The sequence below is a fragment of the Simochromis diagramma genome, unplaced genomic scaffold (genome assembly GCF_900408965.1).
Source record: "Simochromis diagramma unplaced genomic scaffold, fSimDia1.1 OVJJ01000646.1, whole genome shotgun sequence".
Lineage (NCBI taxonomy): Eukaryota > Metazoa > Chordata > Actinopteri > Cichliformes > Cichlidae > Simochromis > Simochromis diagramma.
Window position 1 is genome coordinate 7,444,920 of NW_024387279.1, and position 19,179 is coordinate 7,464,098.

At 41.2% G+C, this 19,179-nt stretch overlaps 1 protein-coding gene across 1 annotated transcript in view; it reads left to right on the forward strand.

The window, feature by feature from the left end:
- Nucleotides 1-19,179, forward strand: part of tafa4b (TAFA chemokine like family member 4b) — a 40,236-nt gene that overhangs the window by 14,671 nt on the left and 6,386 nt on the right. The window contains exon 4 of the mRNA XM_040003317.1: nucleotides 11,395-11,550. Within this exon, the coding sequence (XP_039859251.1) occupies nucleotides 11,395-11,550 (156 nt within the window). The remainder of the gene's footprint in view (nucleotides 1-11,394; nucleotides 11,551-19,179) is intronic.

The following is a 19,179-nucleotide window of genomic DNA, read 5'->3' on the forward strand; positions in this document are numbered from 1 at the left end:
GTTGTGCTGAGTCACAGCATCTTGTGCTACAACTTGTTGGCGGCAACCTCCCCTGTCACCTCTTCCTCGCTCTTAATTATGACAATTTCTTTAATTATCTCAGTTTCTTCACTATCGCTGCTCGCGTTTTGCAAGGTGACCTTTATATGCCACAGAAAATGCTACCAGCATCCAGTCTGTTCACTGGCTGATGGCATTAGTTTCCTTTAGACAGAGAGGAGGCTGCCTGCTTATGGCAGGGACACTACTAATTGCAGGCCTTGTGTGTTGTGAAGGTCAGCATCGGTGCCTGCCCCCTTCTTAGTTTCTCTCTCGCAGTAAAACAAGATGTCTTCCTCTGAAACTGACTCGTGCTTTTTATTTGAGGGTTTCCTCTAATTGCTGGAAGTTTAGGACTTTTCAATGATGAATACAACATGACACTCATAATGCCGAGGCCGAGGAATAATTGGCTGTGTGTTATGATGGCTGTAAAGATTTTCCAGAGGCAGTTTTACTGCTGTTTTGTTTTCCTGATCATTCAGACACTTGCTTGTTCCTTGCGGTTGTACCATTTGCTTCCACATGGTGGCTCTATAGGTCAAAAAATACTGTGTATGTTAAGCTCATTCAGCCAGTGTTGGCTCTCGGGCAATCGGTATTTTTTCCAATCAAGCAGACATAACATGACTAAGAGTTTTTTAGAGGAAAGGAAGAACATAATTCCTGTAGCTCAGGTTAACAGCACAACGTGCAGATGATTCATTTGGCGCGGTTAGCAGCCGTCTTCTTTGCACACCTGCAAGACACACTCAGCACATGAGAAAGATCATCTAGCGTAAGTCTTGCCTTCACAGCTCATTTCGCAGTTTGCCCCCTCATGAGCAGAACAAAGCTGTGTAGCAACACATACTTGAACACAGCTCCATTTTTTAATGCTATTCCTTTCGACACACACCATTTTTTCTTTTTCTCTCTTTCTTTCTTTTTTTAAAAAGGCAAATAGAGAAATTCATAAGCTGCATTACAGGAGCAGCAAATGTGATCCAAGACATACCAGTGTCATGTACTGTTGAAACATCAGCCTTTCTCAATGGTAAAGTCATTGTCTGCGCTCATACAGCAGTGCTTCGCAAAAATATCTGAAATTCTCTTTTCTTTTCTCGGTTGAATGCTTGAAATTAGATTATTTGAGATTAAATTCAATCACTGCCTTGCAGAACTGATATATTTCCATACACTCTTATCACAGCTTGTTATAGCACACTTAATCTGGGAACCCATCAGCTATTGCCTGATATGCAGATATCTGTTTACAGAGATTAGAGGGTGGTTGGCAAATCACACATTTTGTTCTCGTGGAACAGTTACTAATCTGGCAACCCATCATAAATCAATTTATAGCATGTTGATGGCTCTTCTGTGCCCACCCTGTTCATGCCAGGAGCCTCCTTTTAGCTTTAAACTGTCTCTGTTAGACTTAAACAAACATTACGCCACATCTGCATGTCCATCTATTTGAGAATACTGCCTGTTTTTGCCTCCCCTTTAGGCTGTTTCTAAGATGACTCCTCAAAAAACATAGCAGGCAAGGTCAAGGGAGTAGGATTTATTGGGGATACTTTTGTTCCACAGAAGCACCTGTTGTGATATTTAACATAAATCTGTGTTGGGCTTGGTGTGGACTTGTGAGACATTGATCCTGTCAGGATTGATGGGTGGTGCAGGCCTGGAGTAGAGAGGAGATGGGGCAAATATGGTTAAAGAGTGGGCTCAAAAAGCAGAAAATAGGAGGATATGGAAATTTAAAAAATATAATTTTTGAGTATATTTTGTAAAGGAGAAGTTATGAGACCTGGTCTTGTGAGCTTGCTCTGTTGAAACTTAAAACTTGACCTGTGCGCTCTACCAGAGATAGTCAGTATGTCTTTGCTAAACTGGCATTGCTGCCTCTGACAGATTTGCTAGATACCTGGCCTTTTATAGCAATGTGCATGCTTGTCAGGTATTGACAAGGGATAGACACAGTTTTTTTTTTGATAAATTGTACAGTGCTGCTGCTTGCCGGTGTCTGTCAGAATACATCAATCGCCTCGCTAACCCATCAGTTCAAGGGAGCTCCGTTTGTCGGCCGCCCGGCTCTCTCCCTTTCGCAGGAATAGAAGCGTTTAGCCTTGCCAAGTCTTTTCATCTCAGGCTCTATTTAACCAAGATGGCCATAACAGAATGATTTAAAGGCAGCACTATGACATTAGATACACTGTTATTGTATATATATAGCTGGAAGCTGGCTGTTCACCACATGAATTTTAAGCAGATAAAGGGTGAGAAGCAGAGGCTGAATGGGAAGCGCAAGGGCTCAACTCTGAGGGCTCACAGTTGAGCTTCAGTTGTTAATACTCTTACTGCTACTGTTCTGATGATCAGACTCCTTTTTTTGGTTCAACTTTATTTTGTTTCTTCTCAAATTATCCTCTGAAAATGTTCCTTTTAGTGGTAAAACTCAAAGCATGCAAATGCAAGCTAACAAGTTGGGCAACACAGGACAGCACCAAAAGAATTTGATGATAATGAAGGCAGAGAAACACATTTGTGCACATATCCACATGCCACCGGTGATATGGAACAATAGGTGAGGAACAAAGGGAACAGAAATGAAGTGATGAAGCTCTAAAAGCACGATAAGTTTTTTTTGTGCAGTTAGTTTCACAGCAGCAGGCTCGACTGTAGGGTGCAGGTGAACTACATGATTTCCTACACAACTGTTGTGCTGTCGCTTTGAGTCCTGTGAAACAGACTAGGTTTTTATATATGAAAGAAGAATAAAACAATTAAAGTTTCATTATTTTACTTTACTTTTTACATCAGGATGCACTATATTTGGTTTCACTGAATAGCTCGCACTACGAGTGGCGGTCAGATTCAGCCTTGTGAAAACAGGCTGTATGGTAGACTTTTTGTTGAACTCTAACCAGATTAAATATTGTAATAAGATTTTGGTGACACGTGGAAGCATTATGTGGATGAAACTGTACATGAAATGGCCAAATGTGAGCTACATTTTAAATAAAATTTAAATATGGCATTAGGTCTCGCCCCTAATGGGAAGCCAAATTGCCACCCATACCCTAAAATATGCAATTCTTTAATAGCTATTTCACTTTTAATAGTACCATAAGTAGACAACATAAATGTATATGGGAATTGTATCATATATCACCAGAGATGGGCAGTAATGCGTTACTTGTAACGCGTTACTGTAATCTGATTACTTTTTTCAAGTAACGAGTAAAGTAAGGGATTACTATTGCAAAAACGGTAATTAGATTACCGTTACTTTCCCGTAGGAACGCTGCGTTACTGCGTTACTAAAACCGTGATTTTTTGCGAGAATGTCTCACGACAGTGACGTAAGCGAGTGCGCCGTTGGTGACAACAGCTGTGTGCAGATCAACAATGGATCATATATCGATTGTGGGAGAGAGTATGAGCGTGCAGCGTTTAAAGCGTGGAAGTACTGACCTTACTTTGAGTTTGATTCCATAAAAAGTGACAAAAACATTAGCGTCCATCGTGCGTGGGAAGAAAACTTCTTTTTACAGTGAAAAAAACCCCTAAACTTCCAAGCAAGCACCGAGTGCGCAACGACGTAATGGGAAACTCACAGAGAAACTCGCGGATTCTTCCACTGACCGCTGCAGCACACCTGCACCAGGGTAAACCTCCGCCTACCCCAGTCCTGCTTTACAGGTGAAAATAGAGCAACAGGACCGCTGAGTCTTTGACTTTATTTATTTTCTGCTGTGTTTTACTTGCATCTATTTGAAAGAGTGAGTATAAACACAAAAAATATTTTATTTTATGTGCAGGAATGTGCAGAAAATAGGTTTAAATGTTAAACTAATTTATTCAAGTCAGAGAATGTTGCATATAATTAAATTTTTGCTTGATGCATAAAGTTAAAAGATTAAAACTGATAAAACAAGTTAAAAAAAGAGACTTTTCCATTTGATTACATTTTGTATGATGGATTATGTAGAAAAAGTAGAATTGGGCTGAAAGATCTATCGCTTTATCACCTCTTCAGGTTGTAAATCGTGTTTTTAAAAAGTAACTAAGTAACTAAGTAATTAATTACTTTTGAAAATAAGTCATCAGTAAAGTAACGGGATTACTTTTTTGGGGAAGTAATCAGTAATTAGTTACTGATTACTTTTTTCAAGTAACTTGACCAACACTGTATATCACATTACTGGTAGGGTCATTTTTTTCATGGTATTGTGCTGCATTCTCCAGAGTGAGAAAACTACAGTGGCCCTGAGAGGCCAAACGGACTGCAACTTAAGAAAACACTAGCAATAAGAAAAACACTGCAAAAACACACAATACACAACGGAAATAGGAAAAACGAGAACAGAAATAGGAAAAAACAGATTTCCTAAAGCACAAGAGAAGTGTTTCTGCGGAGACAATAACCCGACGGACCAGTTGCAGGAACCAAAATATGCCAGGTATGTGTGTTTTAATCTCATGATTCATATAATACTGATGACGGACTTTTAGGCTAATAGTTAGGCTAGCACACTTACCTCTCATCTTTTCTTTCCTCACAAAACCGATAGATCCTCCACTTCTTTTAAGTGTCTCCCAGCGCAATTCTTAGCATATTTTGGTTCCTGCAACTGGTCCGTCGGGTTATAGTCTCCCCAGAAACACTTCCCTTGTACTTTTGGAAATCAGTTGTTTCCTATTTCCGTTGTGTTTTGAGCACTTTTGCAGCATTTTTCTTATTGCTGGTGTTTTCTTAAGTTGCAGTCCGTTTGGCCTCTCAGAGCCACCGTAGCGAAAACAAAACTACTGCAGAAGTACTAAAACGAAGCATGTCAAGAGTGATGAAACACAGGAAGCTCTGAAGGCGACTCGAGATACTTCTCCTGGCCTTAGCCGTTGGCTCTCCATCTGCAGCGTACGCTTCTATTGGGGTGAAAGGGAGACAGGTCCCCACTCCAGTGTGTGGGGATCATTTGTCACCAACTGCATCACGTGCTACAACCCTGGTCTACATATCACCGTTGATGAACAGCTTTTCCCATCAAAGACTCGGTGCTGTTTCCTGCAGTATATTGCAAGTAAACCTGACAAGTTTGGGATCAAGTTTTGGGTGGCTTGCGACCTAAAATCCAAGTACATTTGCAATGTCTTCCCATATCTTGGCAAGGACCCCAATCGTCCCACTGGGGAGAGACTTTCTGAAAATGTAGTAATGAGGCTGATGGAACCATTCCTAGACAAGGGCAGAAATGTTACCACGGACAATTTTTTCACATCGCTTTCACTTGCGCAAAAACTTCTTAGACGGAAAACCACCATCCTCGGCACAGTCAACAGGATTCGCAGGGAAATTAACAATAACAATTTATCTTATTTCTTAGGTGTTTTCAACCTCTGCTGCCACGCTGACGGCGTATGCGGCCAAACGGAAGAAGACAGTCTATATGCTTAGCAGCATGCACAGCGTGGTTCAGACTGATAACACCACCAAAAGGAAGCCAAACACTGTCTCCCTTTACAACAAAACAAAGTGTGGTGTGGATGTGATGGACCAGATGGTTCGGGAGTACACTGTCCGCAAAGGAACACGGCGCTGGCCAGTCGCCGTGTTTTATAACATGATTGACATGGCAGCACTGAATGCACATGTGCTGTATCAAGCATGCACCGGGACGAAGGAAAGACGGGTGGACTTCCTGGTGGCGCTTGCAACAGAGTTGGCTCACTCTCATGTAGCTGCGAAGAAGGCAAGAAAAGAACAGTTGCTTTGGACACAACCCTCCACACCTAGCCCTGGAAAAAGAGCCATGTGTCAGGTCAAACACAACTGCAAGAACAATCATGCCACTGTGCGATGTGTTCACTGCAAAAGATACACATGTGGTAAATGCAGACTACAGATACCATGGCAGTGCCAGGATTGTGAGTGATTGCTGAAAATGTTGAATTGTACTCACTCACTTTTTATTATTATTTGTAAATATGTGTACAAATGGTTGGTTTTTTGTACTGTTTTTATCAATAAATCTCAGCAACAAAGGACATACACCCATGTGTGTTGATTTCTCCCTAAGATGGCAAACTGAAACACTCCAAGTTGGTGACTTTTGGAGATTTATTTCCCTGGATGATTGAGAATGCATCAAGATGAAACACAAAAGGAAGTGCACAGCTTTTAGCAGCTCCCCCACGCCCTCAATCACACCCCCCCACTCCCCTCCCTCCAGAATTCCAAGGTAACAACCTAATTTACATATGAATGACTAGCCAATTTAGCTTCCACTTGGCTGAAGCTAAAGCCTAGCTAAAAGCCATTTGGCTGCTCTCCGGGTTTTAAAGGTAGAAAAAGGCCAAATGGCAGTCCGTGGGGGTTTATTAAAGGGCTCAAATTGATAGCGTTCAGAAGCAGAAAACTAAACACTGGTTTTGAGCATATTGACTGTGCTCAGATGACTCAAATGCAGATTTTGACTGACAGGTGTGCCAACACAAGCCTGTTTAGGCTTCACTAATCCCACTTACTATTCTGATCCTCTTCATCATGTTTCGTACCATCTGGGGCATTTTTAATGGAAGTATCTGCCAAACCATCCAAAAAACTTGTGCTTCAGTCTTGGTGCATCAAATTCTAGTATTTTATTAGTTTGTTACTTAACGCTAATTAAGATAACTAAAGATAAATAAAATGCTAATTAGCAGATACATGAATCTGTGCAGTTTGATAACTTCTCACTTCACCCTCTGATCTAAATATGGTTAACACAAAATCAGTGTTGATTTTGACAGCAAATTTTCATCTATAGTTTTAGTCATTATTGAGGCAAATCCTAAATATCATGCAATACAGTGGAGTAAATCTGAAGTATGCTATACATATTTTCCTTGACATCAAATGTTAAATCTGTCCATGTGTCTACTCTTCTTTCGTCCCAATCGCTGACATTTTGTCACGTTTTTATGAGAAACGGGGAGCATTGGAACTCCCACTGTGGAGATCAAAGTGTGCGCATCTAATCTTATTGCACAAGGAGATTAATTCTGACTGGCTCACTTCCAAACTTGTCCTGCCTTTTTACACAACTTAATTAGTTCTGATTGGATATTGTCTAGTAGTTTAGTTATTAGTTTTTTGTTTCGGTATCGTCTTGTTTTCGTCAGGAAAAGAGGTCATTGATGAAAACTATGGAGAAAATTATTAGTCAACAAAATTAACACTGCATTTTGAAGCTAACATGTTAACCATATTAACATCGTATCTTCAAAATGCAGTAGTCTAGAATTTTGGCGGTTGACATCATTTATACACAGTCAGTATTTGCCAGCAGTGAAGTAGCCCAAACGGACTATTTTGCAGCTTTCTAATATGTTGTATTATTTAATTTTGTTTACTTTGTTACTGTTATTACTGTCTTGGAGCAACTATGATCACGTAATATCTTGTGGGATTGATAAAGTATTCTGATTCTGATTAAAGCACCAGCACCTGCCTCACCTTTCAGACCCAGAGACTGCGTGTGCATATGCTCATAAACTCACTGTCACTAGGGTTGCAAGCCTGTTGTTTTCTGGTTGAACTGGGCTTCTTTTGACATGTTGCTGCAGTCCGCTGGTTGGATTAGACCCATTGTGCATGAAAATTGCATTCGCGTCTATAAAAAGCAAACGTTTTATTTTACCCAAATCCCACCAAACTGAATCCAAATCAACACATTAAACCACACCATCACACTTACTGTGCACACACATGCACATAAACACTCCAAGTGAAATGCTCAGTCCTCATTTAGTTATATTACTCACCACAAAGACTATATAGGAACACTGTATGATTAACATTACACTATGAGAGAGTGAAAATGAGAGTGTTTGCAATGATACCAAATAAAAGCTTTACTTTCTTGTTTCTGGGCAACAAGAGTGGGCGATGAGTTGATTCCTCCAGCACAGTTTTGATGGATTTATATAGCACTTTTCTAGTCCTATTGACCACTCAGAGCACCAAAAGGATGCATCCGTTTAAAAAAGATTTTTTTGATAGAACCTTTTCCTACGACCCCACTTATTGATTCATTAGAGGTGCTAAAGTTCAGTGTCGTGACCTAGAGCACTTCACATACAGACTGCAGGAGCCAGGGATTGAACTGCTTTCTGATTAGTGGATTGTACTACTTGCCTGCTGTATGGCTCCCAAACCTTTTACTGACTGAAGCATTTTTATGCTGAATGGTAGAACCACAGCCAGATCTAACTGCCGGCTACCATACATGCTTACAAACTTATCAGTGAATCAGCTCATCTTGTATAATATTTTCCAGAAATTAGTTTATTATTTTAACCCTTTCCTCCTAGTTAGAGTCAAGTAATCCCCCCCCCCCCCCCAAAAAAAAAAAATTAAATTATTAAACACAAAACCAGCAGCTCATCAACCACTAAACAAAGACAATATAAGGGCAGGTAGTTTCTCACTGATTCAAGGAAAATAACAAAGATTTTTTTTTCTTCTGCTCATTGCATTCTTTTTACTTTACTTACAGTTCAATGGATATTTAAAGGCTATTTTACACATAAACACTGGACAGTTTTTCAGTTTTTGCTCCTACTGAAGCAAATCCCTTCACCATTATATAAAAACTGTATTTTATTTTTTTTATTTTTTATTTTTAAATATTAGCCACATAATGTCACCATAGATTTTGTGAGTTTCACATGAACAAACCACAGGCAGTCTAAGCAAAGATATGTTTCGGTATGCAGTGTGTTGTGTTGCTCCTCGATGAACGCGACAGTGGCAACATCTAAAATACTCTGAAGTTGTTTAGAGTGTCCTTTAAACTGTCTATGAAAGAAAGCCTCTTAAAGCATTTACTTGAAGAGCACCTTGGTCTCTTTTTCTTCTTCTTCTTCATTAAGCTGCATATGTATATTCTAAGAAAACCCAGCAGAGGCTTTCTGTCTCCTGTCTTCCTTAAATAATGGAAATCACATTAAGAGAAGGATGTGGGCTGTTCTCATACCTTACATCAGCCTGAATTTGCCTCATTTGCATCCATTTACACTTCGTTGAGATTTTAATTAGGGTACGTGCCACGGACAGACAAAAAGAATGTGCATAAATGAAGCTAGGATGGGTTTATCATCCACTGCTCAAACATACCCTCAAAGCTTTAAAGTTTTCAAACGTAAACATCTTCTGCCCAGTCCTGATATAGGCAATAAAGAGAGAAGGCCAGTGTACCTCCTGACCTCATTATGCCAGCGGAAGGCGAGCTGCTCTTTGTTCTCTCTGCTGCCTGTGACACTGCTTTCCCTCCTCCTGCTTGACTCTCTTCCTCTCTTTCCTCTCTCGTGCTAACAAGCTGCCTTTTTCCTGAGATAAGGCCAGCAGATTGAGCAGTCTTACTCAGTTCCAGTTCTGCAACAGCAGCAGAATAATTTCTTATTTATTTTGTACAGGCTATAAAACAAGGGATTAAAAAAAAATCAAGCTTCATTGTGCTTGAATTAGATTTTCTTATTTTTACGCTGTTACTTTGAGCTTCAGTTGTGATTATTGCTGTTGTAACTATGACTTAATGTGTAGTTCTTGTCCAGTTGACTTGTGCTGAGTTTGATCTTTTCTTGATTTTTATCATTACACAGAGCCTATATATATGTTTGCGTGTGTCAGTGAGTGCATGTGCCGTGTGCACGGGTGTAATCCGGCAGCTGCTCCAGCCTCAGGAGAGCCCGAGACAGAGGAGTGAGGGAAATGAAAGTGGAGGGATGATAGCGGAGGGGCGCCCTCAGAGAGCCAGGGATCATTGATGGGGCTCTCTGGAGAAGAGAACAAACAAACTTTAAATCAGAAAGGATGAGAGGGGCCATGGCCTGCAGAAATGGAACCCTCTGCTGAGTGTGTGCGCTGTATGAGTGTGTGTGCTTGTGCACACTTTTGTGTCTGCCTGCAAAGCCCATTCAGCTTACCATGAAAAGTTTTGGAGTCTGGGTATAGTCACGTACATAAATGAAATCTGGGCTTATGGTACAGTATAACCAAGGTTTTTCCAGGGCTGTAAAGAGGCTTATAGGTAGTTATGTCGCCAGCAGGGTTTGCTGTGCTCGGGAAACGGTGCCAGAGACTCTCAAGAGTGCACAACAAGCTTTGAGAGGGAAGATAAGGCAGCTGGAATCCATTCAGAAGCCATAAGCAAAGCTTAGATTCACTAAACATTGTACCCAACAGTTTTGGTTGGCGCATTTTCCTTTAGGTAGGCACAAAAACCTTTCTGCTAAGGGATTCATGGGTTTATTCATGTGCTGAGGGGAATGTAACATTAACATAGACAGTGCGCATTACACACTTCTATGCATTACTATGTAACATAATTTACAAGTCATCCTTGCTGCCTTGTACATGTGACAGATCAAGTTAAAGTATAAATGGCTGCTCTCGTGAGCTTACTCCTAAAATGAAGATACAGTCACCTTTTAGTCCCTGAAGACTCTGAAAAGAAATCATGTGTGAGGTGGCAAGATGTTCAGAAGGGATTCAACAAAAAATACTGAAACACTCACACACATAGTACCACATTTTGCCACTGTGCAGAAAGCTTTGGGTTTGCGCTACAACCCCTCAGGTTCGTCTGCTGTCCGGAGAGTCTTATAATTAACCAGACCAATGCCTGCTGGGAAGTGAGAAGCTAATAAGAGACATTAGAGGTGGCTGGTTTGTTGGAGGTGTCAGGTAAAAACAATTATCCTCACATATATCATGACTTTAAGAAGCACACACAAATGCAAGGAACCAAACACACAGACAGACGTGCATGGAGATGGAATGATAAAAACAAAAATGTGGATGCAAACGTGACAGCGATTTCCTCTAACTAAATAAAGTGCACACGATCAAGTGCTTTGTCTGAAAGGAGTCAAAAAGAAATGATTATTTTTTCATATGCTGTTTGCTTTTTTTAATTTCCCTCCATGCACACCATCACGAGAACAAGAGTCGCCTCTGTGACAGAGTTAATGAGGGCGCTGGGCTGAGAATAAAAGCAAAATATCACTAAAAAGTGTTTACTTATGAATCAAAGACTGAGACCGGAATAAATCGAGGAGTTTAAACAAAAGTAAATTATTCAGCAGATCTGTTTAATCCTCAGAAAAGCTGGCGCGTATTTGATTGTTATTTGCGGCGCAAATGTGTTTGAATTTCGACTCGATTATTTTCAACAACAAATGCCAAAACACCAACAAAATCTCCCTTACAGTCGATGAATTTCAAGCAAATAATCCCCCCACCCTTTTTTCCCCTCCTCCTCTCTCTCTCTTTCTCTCTCTCTCTTTCTCTCTCTCTCTCTCTCTCTCTCTCTCTCTCTCTCACAGCATCATACCAAGTGAAGCAGGGGACATGTGAGGTGGTGGCGGTGCATCGCTGCTGTAATAAGAATAAGATTGAGGAGCGCTCTCAAACCGTCAAGTGTTCCTGTTTCCCGGGGCAGGTCGCTGGCACGACCAGAGCCAGACCCTCCTGTGTGGAAGGTAAAACTACGTGTGAGTGTTAGTGTGAGTGTGTATATCAGGCCAAGCGTCTCTTCCAGTGGTTCCTCATTTATACAAAACAAAACCCGATGTGAGAATCTCTTGAAATGAAGTAGAATTAGTGATTCTAGTGGAGCTGATCACCGACCAACAGCCTGAGTGGATGTTTGGGCTGAAAATCAGCCCCGTCTTCTAACAGCGCACAGGCCTGAATTTGTTGGGCATCGTTGCTTTGTGAAACACATAAACAAGTAGGGTGTGCTTTCGGTTTCTGTGTTTTGTGCATCATATTGCAGACATCTCCCCCACAACACTGCAGCAGAGTCTCTCCATTTCTGCCAGATCTTTTTGGTATCTGTTGGAAACCTTTGCGAGCGTGACTGGAATTCCAAATGAAGATTTTGCAGGTTTGGACAGTGCTTCGCTGCACAACATGTTTTTGTAATAATTGACACGCTGCTGAATCCGGCGGGGTCACGAAGGCTAAAAATGGTTTTAATTATCTTGCATCATTAAAGTTTCTACATGAAACTTCTCACCTAAAACAAATCATTACTAGATTCATTTTGGAGATATTAGAAATGTAAATAGATGAGTTTAAATTTGCTGCCAGGTTGGATTCTGTCTGAAAATGACTTTTTTTTAATGGCACACTGCTGCTGGATTGAAAATGTATTTTCAGTTTATTTCCCTATAATAGAAGGAGTGAGATTGAGAGTGAATTCACACCATTGTCTTTACTTAAATTAAGATAGGATGTTTACTGGAAAATGAATGTAAAGCACCTTTAAGTGGGTCTTAAGTAATAGGATTTTTAATGTGTTAAAGTAAACCTGGATGTATCTCAGTCCTCTTTCACCAGCGGTTTGGGGTTCATTGCATCCCAAGGAGATAACATGAAAAGTTAAAGCCACTAATGCCGGTAATGTTTCTCCTTGCCTTGCTAATTCCCCCATGCCATATGAAAGGAGAATCAAAAATATGACATCAGATTGGATACTTAAGCTGCGGTTTTAAAGGAATGCTGGTATATGGGACAGCTTAACGTTTCATATCCAGTCAGGCCGCGCGAGTATTTGACAGATGGTGATAGAGAAAGTATTTTCTTTGCATGTTTTTATGGGTTCAGACAGAACATTTGGGTGATTAGCGAGAGGAAAGTTTTTATAAACAAATAAAAGCATGACATCAAACCCTTATGTTGGTTATGATTTTCAAGTCAACAGTTAAATAAAAATGTTGGATTCTTAAAAACGACAACAACAAAAATATCCTCAAGCTAATTAATCATCCACAGACTTTCGCTCAGATACACAAATGTGTCTGTTTATACATGCTGAGTGTGTGGGTGTGTGTGTGCGTGCGGCTAGTAGCAAAGATGGACAGACGAAAGCTGAGGGTCGTTTTCATAGACCTCTGTTGCACCCGTTTGTCCGCATCGAGAGCTGCTGCCCAGCAAGAAACAAGCAGTGTCACTGACCCCTATCATCCGCAGACGCTCCGCTGAGATCAGACACACACACACTGTGTCAGCCAACCTCATCCAATCGCACTGTATTAGCCCCCTACCAGAAGAAAATACACAGTTGTTTAATACGTGAGCGGCGACACTACCTCTCCAAAGCATGAGGGTTATTCATACTGTTAACGTCACCTCGGGAAGGGGACTGGAAGCTGATTCCACACTTGCAAACAAATAAGTAATGAATCTACACAAATAGAGTCTTTGATGTGAGATCTGTGGGACAAACTTGAAGTGATGTCTCTTTTTTTCTGTTTCAGATTTGGAGCTAGATCAGATTTCACAGCGTTTGGTTTATTTTCCATGAAAAATAGCGTATTAGCCCCATTATCACTCTAATGCTGTAAATGAATGATATGGTAATTATCAAGAAGGGTAAAAAACGAGCCAAAACAAATCTCATTCACCCCGGCTCGCTGTTTGTTGACGTCTATTGACAGACAGTGCAGCACACAAACAAGAACTACTCACAGTCATTTAGTTTGGCAAATAGCAACTTCTCATTAAAATGCACATTATTTTTGACACTTGGTTCCCAATCCTACAGCTGTGCTATTGCTACATACAATCGGCTTTAATACAACTTCCCATTTTCATTTGAGTCTTCGTTTTATCTGACTTTGCAAATGCCCGCACGCTTTCCACCTTTACTAGTCAGGGCTGTGCACACACTGCCAGTCTGTGCCAACCTCCAGGCACTGAGTTGCTATTGCTGCGCGTGACCAGTAGACGGTGCTTTCCCCATTGAAATAACTTTAGTAACAAGCATACCTGCTGGTTCATTTCAGCACCATTTTCACCCAATAAAAAAGTAGATTTGTTTTTTAACCTCTTTGATGAGTTCCAAGATGGGAACTATTGCTTGATAATGATAAAACCAGGCAACCATAGCAAAGATGATTGGCTTTGTAATGAAAGCCAGGATAAACAAGGAATCACGTGAAACTTTGCTAACCCTTCAGAGCAGGCACTGCACTGATTCCTTGCTTTTATTTGTTTACTTCAAAGACGTGGTCTCGTTTGCTAAAAGGAGGAGTGACACTAATGAGAACCTAATGCACTCTGCGTGTGATTGAGAGTTAGTGATGGATTCTTTTTGATGGTCTTAATCACTTTTTTCGACTCACACGCACGCACAGACTGTGCGGTTCTGCCGTCACACCGGTCACGAGGCTTTCTAATTTTCTATTCAGATCTCACCTCGGACTCTCACCTCCTCTCACTTCCAAATCCAGTGCTCAGCAGCACTTATCTCATGAGTCAGGCTTGACCTCTGAGTTCACAGTTCCAAAAGATCTCACCTCATCCAGGGTTTTCTTACGCACACAAACACACCTCAGTGCGCGCACACATCCACGCGTGCTTTTCTCTCTCCCCTTTTTTTTGGCTGTAGCACTGATGGAAAGAGACAACCCCCTCTCAGCAGGTAGCCTTTGTAGAAAAGCCATAGTGTAAATGGAGTTACATTATTGATGCTGGCTGAAAGAGGAGTTAATGGTGAGAGGTCCCATTACTGGGCTGCTGCACTGCATGGTGGGATACGCTTTTTCAAGTGAACTCTATTCATCACAAAGACCCTGAAACCCACTTCTGTATTGGCTTCTTTTCTTTTTCTTCTCTGTTGGAATTAGCGCTGGTGGCGTGTGAGAATAAAGGGTTTGTCCTGCAAAAAGTAAGGTCATTTGGAAAAGTCTAAATCTGCGCGTGAAGAGTTTGCAGAGGTAGAATTGTTAACTGGAAAAAAAATAGAAGTCAAGCGGTGAAGCAGTTTTCGGGCTAACGCTGTAGGAGAAATGCACCCTGTCCACTTCTGAGTGGATCACATATATTTTATATTTATATATCCAAAAAACAAACAAAACACAGGTCGATGTCAAGAAAACAAGTGCAGTAGCAGAGTTATGTTATGGAAAACGGTATGCTAATCTATCTTTGAAGGACAGGAACAAACTGTTGCAAATTGTGAACAGTAACAGCAGCTTAGCCCAGAGCCTCTTTATACCAGACAGCTGCAGAGGATGACCAGCTCCATCGTAAATGCTGACGGCCACCCCTTATTTGACGAGGTTAGCAGTCCCTAAATGCAGGACAAAGCTGTAAAGAAACAGCTTTGTCCCATTCTTTGTCCCTATTCTTTATCTGAATAAGTAATATCGGTTCCATTCATTTTTAATTTGTGATTTATTATGATATTGTTTTTAGCTTCTTGGCCTTTTTTTTATTGTATTTATTAGTCTGAAGGTTTGCAGTTGGGGTTTTAGTGAAGCCTGGAGCCCTCTCTCTTTTCTCTCTTTTATTTTTCTCACCATGTGTTTGTGAATATTGTCCAGGGTCTGTGTTTGATGTCTGGTAGAAGGGTTGTCTGCTCTTTTAACTGCAAAACAAATATGCCTAGAGGTGCCAATAAAGGAACCTTGAACCTGAAGATTGACCAGATTCACTAGATGTAAAGGTCCCAATTGTGAACACTATCACACAGTGTGAATTTATTGATGTAAGCAGCAATTTTAACAATATGTCATAATAAATAAACAAACCTCTGCACTTGTATCATCAGAGTAGCACCTGCATCCATCTGATCTGCATTCTCTGGAGTACACTTCAGTGCAAAAGCAAAAAGTTGCTCAGAAAGTGAACTGCATGTTTTTTACGGTGATTTTTTTGGGTACCAGACAAAATGACTTTAAATCTTTTCACAGTCACTGTCATTAAAGTGTGTTTGGCGGTGGGGAACGAACGAGAGCACGGCGACCTGATAAAAACGGTGGCTGAGTGAATTTTGCTCGCTGTGTGATATGGTGACAGCCAAACTGTGTTTCATTGCTGGGCCAAGAAATTTAGTTAAGTGTTTCAGCACACATCAACCTGCTGTTGTTTACAATAATATCTGCTCCTTAATGTCATGCTTTTGAAATTTTGCCAATCTGTTCTGGTGTATGTGCATAACCATAAACCGCGTGCAGTCTTTGTCTGACAGTTATACCGATGTGTTTTTCACTTTTTTGCTTCTTCTTCTTGTTTTTTGTCCACATACCTGGGTGTGCTGGCATGGATGTGCGAGCTGGGGCAATGGAGATAAAGTGTGTTAGTAAATCATTGTAGAAAGAGATGGATGCCGCTCTCCAACTGCTTCTGCACTTCAGGATCACTGAGTGGAACTGTTACAAAGCCTGGGAGCATTCATATATCTGGGTCCACCTCCAAACTGCCTATGGGTGTGTATGGGTTTGAGTACATGGAGGTGCATCATATTCCCTTTAAATAGTGATGACCTCGGAGCAAGGGCACAGGAATGCTCTGATTGTGCATTATAGCTTACACTTACTGCACATTTGGGACTGTATAGATGGACACATGAAAACCACATTACATCTATAGTGCTCAACAGACATGTGCGCACATATAAATGTGTAAGCACCCAGACACAGACACAAAGAAACCCTCCTCTGCTGTAGTGTATATATTCAGCTGCTCCATCGTGTGAGTTCAAGCAGTGCCTTTGTAAAGTATTAATGGGGATACACTCCCACAGACACATGCTGTGCGCACAGTGTGATAGGATGTCCTGGCTAACATCAAACAGGCTACAGCATAGTTACACAATTGGATAGGTAGTCATTAAATTAGTTTTGTTATATCAGAGGCTAATTGGTTACTTTAGATGAAAAGGTTAGGAGTCAGGGAAGTCCCTTTGAACTTGGTGACTTTTTTGGATTCAGTGTGACAGATACATTTTTTGCCCACTGATGAACTGAGGACGAGGTGGGAAAGGCTCAATCCATCAAAAAAAAAGCTGTATGGATGAAAATGTACATTTTTTACTGTGGTACATCATAAAAGTAAAGGTCATGAGAATAATGAATAATGTACTATAATATAGCTAAACTATATTCATTACCATATCTCACCCTTAGAGGGTAGGCCCTGAGTAGAGGTGCTACATTCAAAGCAGCCAGTTTAGGCATTTGGGCATCTGACCAGCATGCTGCCTGAGTGCCTCTTGGTGAGGTGTTTTGGGCATGTCTAACTGTGGGGAGGCCCCAGGGTAGACCCAGGATATGCTGCTGAGGTTGTGTCTCTCATTTAGCATATGAATGCCTGGTGTCCCCCAAACTGGAGGAGGTGGCGAGGAAAAGAAAGAGAAATGATTTAGATTATGCATAACAGTTTTTTTTGTCTTTTGAGAGTTCGATTGTGTTGACCTGGTAAAAATCAGAAATTAAAGCAGTGTTAGAAATCAGGTTTATATTTTTGGCATCGAGGTGAATGGAGGTGGTGTTTTTTTGTTTTTTTTCAGTCAACGCTTGTTAATTCACCTGCTAAGCTGGAGCACAGCATGCATTCTTGAAGTGCTAATTGGCAAGAATCAAGGCATTGCATACAATAACTGAGCAACGTTGTGCCACAGGGATGCGAACAAAATATCTTTTTGCTTTCATGCAGTGGAGAAGGAGACCTGCAATTTCAACTTTGTCCACTTGATGTCACAAACATTACAATATCAATGCAAGCAGTGGCAGAGAAGGCATGAACAGAGGCGGTGCTGGGATGAATGCTCATACGGCTGACATGCTTGTTTGCACACACAAAAATGAAAAAAGTGAAGCTGCAGCTGGCAGAATGCTGAGTGACATTTACCAGGTGTGTGCTAGATTGACATGTTGTGATCAGTAGCAGGCGAGCAAAAGCTGTAGGCACCCTCGTAGCATAAAACATCCGCAGACCTTATTTAGACAACCCAGGAGACTCAATGAGAGGCAGGGGAATAACATACTGTAGCTCCAGTCCCTTCTGTTGCCTAATCACCTGCACCTTAAACAAAGCCCTGTCTAGACGTTTGCCCTCAGCTGATCCCATGCTGAAAGTTTGCAGGAGAACTTAAAAGGCATTCTGAGTGCAGCTTCTATAACGACTGCGAGTAACTGTGATGAAATGTATGCCTGAGCTGCAAACCTTTTTTTAATTAGCATGGGCACCTTTTGTGAATATAAATGTAGAGTCTTAATGAGACTGATGCAATTAGAGTACGTAGAGCTAAGGGGGAGTTCATGTGTTAAATGCATTTTTCCCTGAAAAAATGTCTTTCTGTTTGACGAACTTGGCAGTGATTCATTTTCACTGGTACTTGTTGAACATTATTGTGAAAAAATTACAGGCAAGACTGTGGAGACACAGTGGAAAGTCGTCATTGTCACTTTAGCTTAATAATTTTAAAAGCAACTCAGCTGATGATTGTTTTTCCACTTTGTTTTGTTTTGTACGAGAGACTTTAACTGAGACCAAAGAACAACTGTTACATGAGTCACGAGTCATGTGGTATGAAGCAGCAAGCAGTAGGTACTTAATGTTGCTCCCTTATTTCCTGTGGAGCCACCACATCGGCTGGATCTGCCTATTGCTCAGGCGCAGAATTTTGCCACAGATGTCCTTCCTGATACCCTTATGTGCTCGCTATGTCTCAGGCCTCAGTCACACAGGCCGAGAGACCTGTTGGCGACCATCTGGCAGCCGCTGATCATGAGGGGGAAAATGTGCACCTCCTGACTAGTTGTGGATCATTTCTTCGGGTTTTCCTGCCAGTCACTAGCATGAAATGGATCACAAAGATGTACATGATGCTGCACTGAAAGGCCTGTTGCAAATGCTTTGGATGGCAGCAGATTCCCACCTTTGTTGTCTGTAGCTTGCATGGAATACACTAACTTGTCTGTGAACACTTGCCAATTCCTCTCTGAGCTAAAATGAAACAGTGTGATGCAAACTGGAAACGGAGACCATTTGTCTTCAAAGTAAAAGTTGTCCTTATTGCTGCAACCAACACATCCCAAAAGGCACAGATTTTCTTCGAAGGAAAACATTCTCCACTGCTTGGTGAGTAGTTTGTGTCTGCAGACAAGTTGGCGTCTCCCATGCAAACTACTGGGTGACAATAGCAGTTCCAAGGAACTTTTCAGTTCAGCACCATATACACCTCTTTCACCAGTTCATGTGACCAATTTCAGGTTAGCAAATGCCAACAACCTCCAGCAACTGAATTTTTCCTTTTTTTCTGATGACCAGTAGCTACCAGGGCGGGTCACTGACAACTGTGTGGGGCTTTAGCATTT